This window comes from Geotrypetes seraphini, chromosome 16, assembly GCF_902459505.1.
Source record: "Geotrypetes seraphini chromosome 16, aGeoSer1.1, whole genome shotgun sequence".
In the NCBI taxonomy this organism is placed as follows: domain Eukaryota; kingdom Metazoa; phylum Chordata; class Amphibia; order Gymnophiona; family Dermophiidae; genus Geotrypetes; species Geotrypetes seraphini.
Window position 1 is genome coordinate 16592855 of NC_047099.1, and position 4212 is coordinate 16597066.

General features: G+C 33.7%; 1 protein-coding gene across 1 annotated transcript; it reads left to right on the forward strand.

The window, feature by feature from the left end:
- Positions 1-1285: 1285 nt before the first annotated feature.
- On the forward strand, positions 1286-2242 carry LOC117349746 (olfactory receptor 2B6-like). The gene has a single exon (XM_033923339.1). It carries the CDS (start codon positions 1286-1288, stop codon positions 2240-2242), a length of 957 nt encoding a protein of 318 aa, XP_033779230.1.
- Positions 2243-4212: the final 1970 nt, after the last annotated feature.

A 4212-nucleotide genomic window follows, 5' to 3' on the forward strand; every position in this document is an offset into this window, starting at 1 on the left:
CCTTGTGACCCTGGGCAAGTCACTTAATCCTCCACTGCCTCAGGTACGTTAGATAGATTGTAAGACCCCTGGGATAGATAGGGAAATGCTTACATACCTGATTGCAAACTGCCTAGATAACCTTGATAGGCAGTATATAAATATGGAAGTCCTTGGTGGGTCAGATGTGACATTGCTGTGAAAAGGGTAGGTTTAGAAAATGATTAAAGACGCAGCTATTCGTAGACACCTTTCATTAGTTATTTTTGCTTAAGTTTGCTAAAGTTTATTAGGATTTTATATACCGCCTATCAAGGTTATCTAAGTGGTTTTTACAATCAGGTACTTAAGCATTTTCCCTCTCTGTCCCGGTGGGCTCACAATCTATCTAACGTACCTGGGGTTATGGAGGATTAAGTGACTTGCCCAGGGTCACAAGAAGCAGCGCGGGATTTGAACCCACAACCCCAGGGTGCTGAGGCTGTAGATCCAACCACTGCGCCACACACATGAACTATCCATGATCTTTATTATCCACACCATGGTATTTCTTTGAAGATTGGATATATGGTTATATGCCTATTTTATCATGCATTTGTTTTTATTATATATTCATTTTAAATATTGTGTATGTAAATTATGTAAACCATTTAGTTTTAAAAAGTATATAAATTTTTTAAAATAAAATAATAAATAAAATATCAGCCAGCTGGTGCATTAGTTGCAAGGCGACCACAAGGAAAGCAGGGCTCCTTTTGCAAAGCTACATTGATGATTCCTGCGCTGCAAATGCACAAATCCCAAACAATTTAAAAGGGCATTGGTGCACTTGTCAAACGGAACTCACTACCACGGCTTTGTAAAAGGAACCCTAGGAGAGATAATTTCAAAATGAAATCTAAGGATATGTATTCATTTAAAATTACACAAGAAATGTCAAGTATATTTTTAATGTCTTTTTTTTTCCCCCATGAAATGATAGGAAGAAATTAAATTTCTTTTATTTTTTTGTCACTTTCAAAAGAATGCATGCTGTTAGAAATGAGAACTCACTCTTTTGGAAAGAGTACATATTCTTTTCAAATGCAGCGTGTGTACAAAACCATTACACAAGTGTGAATAGTTCATCTAAAAGAGTTTGCCCTCTTTGCAAATAGCATGTATTCTTCATAAACAATGATCTTTCTTTGCCCGTTTGCTAATTTAACACTTTAGCAATTGCAAATAAAATAGTGAGTTCTCTTCTTTTTTTCTGCTTATTTTCTGTTTTATCACCATTATTCGCTTTTCTTCTCTTCAGTATGTCATGGAGCCTAATTCCATAGGAACAAGAAATCAAAGCTTTGTGACAGAATTTGTGATACTTGGATTCAAAGACTTTCCAGAGATGCGGTTCCCTCTCTCCGTGCTCTTCTCATTCCTCTACCTGATGGCTGTGTTTGGGAACCTCCTAATTATCTGCTTAGTATGTGCTGATCGAAACCTGCACATCCCCATGTATTTCTTCTTGTCCAACTTGTCCATCATTGATATCGGCTCGTTGACCAACATTATACCGGAATTACTAGTAGGACTTTTCACGAGTTACAGTAACATATCTTTCCATGGATGTATTTTGCAAATGTACTGCTATATGGTATCTGTAGATATAGAATTTCTACTTCTTACTGTCATGGCATATGACCGCTATATGGCAATATGTAATCCTCTGCATTATGCCATGATTATGAATAAGAGGGTCTGTGCTCTCCTGACAGCTGCCGCATGGATAACAGGTTTCTTAGAGATATTACCATATGCTATAATTATATCACAATTTTCTTTCTGTCACTCCAATATAATCAGTCATTTCTTTTGTGAAATCACAGCACTGCTGAAACTTTCCTGCACAGACATTATGATTATTCAATATATGACTTACATAGAAGGGGTGATTGTAAGCATTATCCCTTTTCTTCTGACTTTAATATCTTACATATTTATCATCTCCACTATCCTAAAAATCCGCTCTATAAAAGGGAAAAGCAAGGCCTTTTCCACCTGTTCTTCCCATCTTATGGTCATCATCCTCTTATATGGAACTTTGTTAGGAATGTATTTGCAGCCTGACACATGGGACTCTAAAAATTCTAATAAGTTGCCCAGTGCAATATATATAGTCACTCTCCCATTGTTAAACCCTCTGATTTATAGCTTAAGAAGCAAAGAGTTAAGAGTGGCTCTGAAGAAAGCCATTAATAGGAAGTCAAAATTTATGAGCTAATAAACAATTATTTTACCCTGATTTTATCAAGATCATTAGGGATTTTTTTTTTATTCCAGGCCCCTGCAGTACAAACTCCGATGCTCATAGAATTCCTATGAGCACTGGAGCTTTAACTGCAGTGACCAGTGATAAAAAAAAAAAACACCCTAATGCAGCTTGATTGAAGGGGGGGGGGTTAGACCAAATTAATAATTTATTAGATAACCCAGTGGCATTATCTTATGATACTGTGATATTTGGTATGGAAATGAGAGCAAAAAGTCAGATTTCTGCTAACAACAATAAATTATTATTAATAATGACTGGGGTTGCCATTCAGCAAATTACATATAATTGGAAGGATTGGAAGAGATTAAATTATAACTTTTGGTGGAATTCTTCATGCCATATCTATAAAATGGAAAGATTTATTGCTTTACAAAGGGAATACTTTAAGAAATTTCAGGATGTGTGGAAACCATTAACAAAATATTGTAAGGATTAAGTAAAATTATTTCCCTTTTAATTATCAGTTCAGGATATAGGGAGGGGGTATTTTTATTATTACATATATTATATAATAATGGAAGATATGGATGGGAGGGATGGGAAAGAGGAAGGGATAAAAATTTATATAATGTACCAATGATTGTTTATAAGTGATATATTTATTGTTTTGTTTTTTTTGTTTTTTTTTATAATTCTTTATTCATTTTCATAATTACATTAAATGTATATATATATTTAATCATATTAACAATAAATATATCATTTAACATTCTATTATTTGTGCAGTACATCCTTTTTTCCCCCCTCCTCCTTCCCATCCCTCTCTATCATATGTTCTATAATCATATAAATTCTTTATTCATATTCATAAATTACATTAAGTGTTATTTATATCTCTATTCCTCTTCCCTCCCTCCCATCCCTAAACTTCATTTTTGTATGATATATGTTAAAATAAAATATCCCCCCCTTTCTTCATAAATTAATAAACATAAGGGAAATATTTCTACTTAATCTTGACAATATTGTGTTAATGGTTTCCATACATCCTGAAATTTTTTAAAATATCCCTTTTGTAACGCAGTAAACCTTTCCATTTTATATATATGGCATAAAGAATTCCACCAAAATGTATAATTTAGTCTTTTCCAATCTTTCCAGTTATATGTGATTTGTTGAATGGCAACCCCTGTCATTATTAATAATAATTTATTATTGTTCGCTGAAATCTGACTTTTTTTTCTCATATCCATACCAAATATCACAGTATCATAAGATAATGCCACTGGGTTTTCTAATAAATTGTTAATTTGGTCCCAAATTGATTTCCAAAAATTATTAATGTATGGGCAATGAAACAATAAATGATCTAAAGTTCCTGCTTCTAGATGACAATGCCAGCATTTATTAGACAAAAAACTATCTAATTTTTGCAATCTAACAGGGGTCCATAACGCTCTATGCAATAGAAAAAACCATGTTTGTCTCATAGATGCTGATACCGTACATTTCATCCTCCAAGACCAAATTCGTGGCCATTGAGATGCAGTAATTTCATGCTTAATCTCAATCCTCCAAATATCTCTTAAACCAGTTTTTAATTTCTTCTTAGTAAGTTCAGTTAATAATTTATACCATTGGGCGGCCTGGTGACCCAAGAAGTCTGTCTGGAAACAAAGAAACTCCATACTATGATGATTATTAAGGTTTTTCCATTCAGGGAACCCCGCCTGAATGGCATGCTTCAGTTGCATCCATCTGAAATTTTCTGATTTTTTAAGTCCAAATTTATGTTGCAACTGTGAAAATTCAAGCATAGCACCATTAGAGATGACATCATCCAATATACGTATTCCTGCTATCATCCAATGTTTCCAGACTAGTCTTTCTCCGCCAATTTGAATCTTGGAGTTTACCCATATAGATTGATTTGTAGATTTGTAAATTGGAATAGTTGTTAAGTTACTTATATATCTTAA

What these genes read in the sequence shown, in the direction of transcription:
- LOC117349746 (XM_033923339.1), top strand. Translation starts at nt 1,286, where the DNA reads ATGGAGCCTAATTCCATAGGAACAAGAAATCAAAGCTTTGTGACAGAA.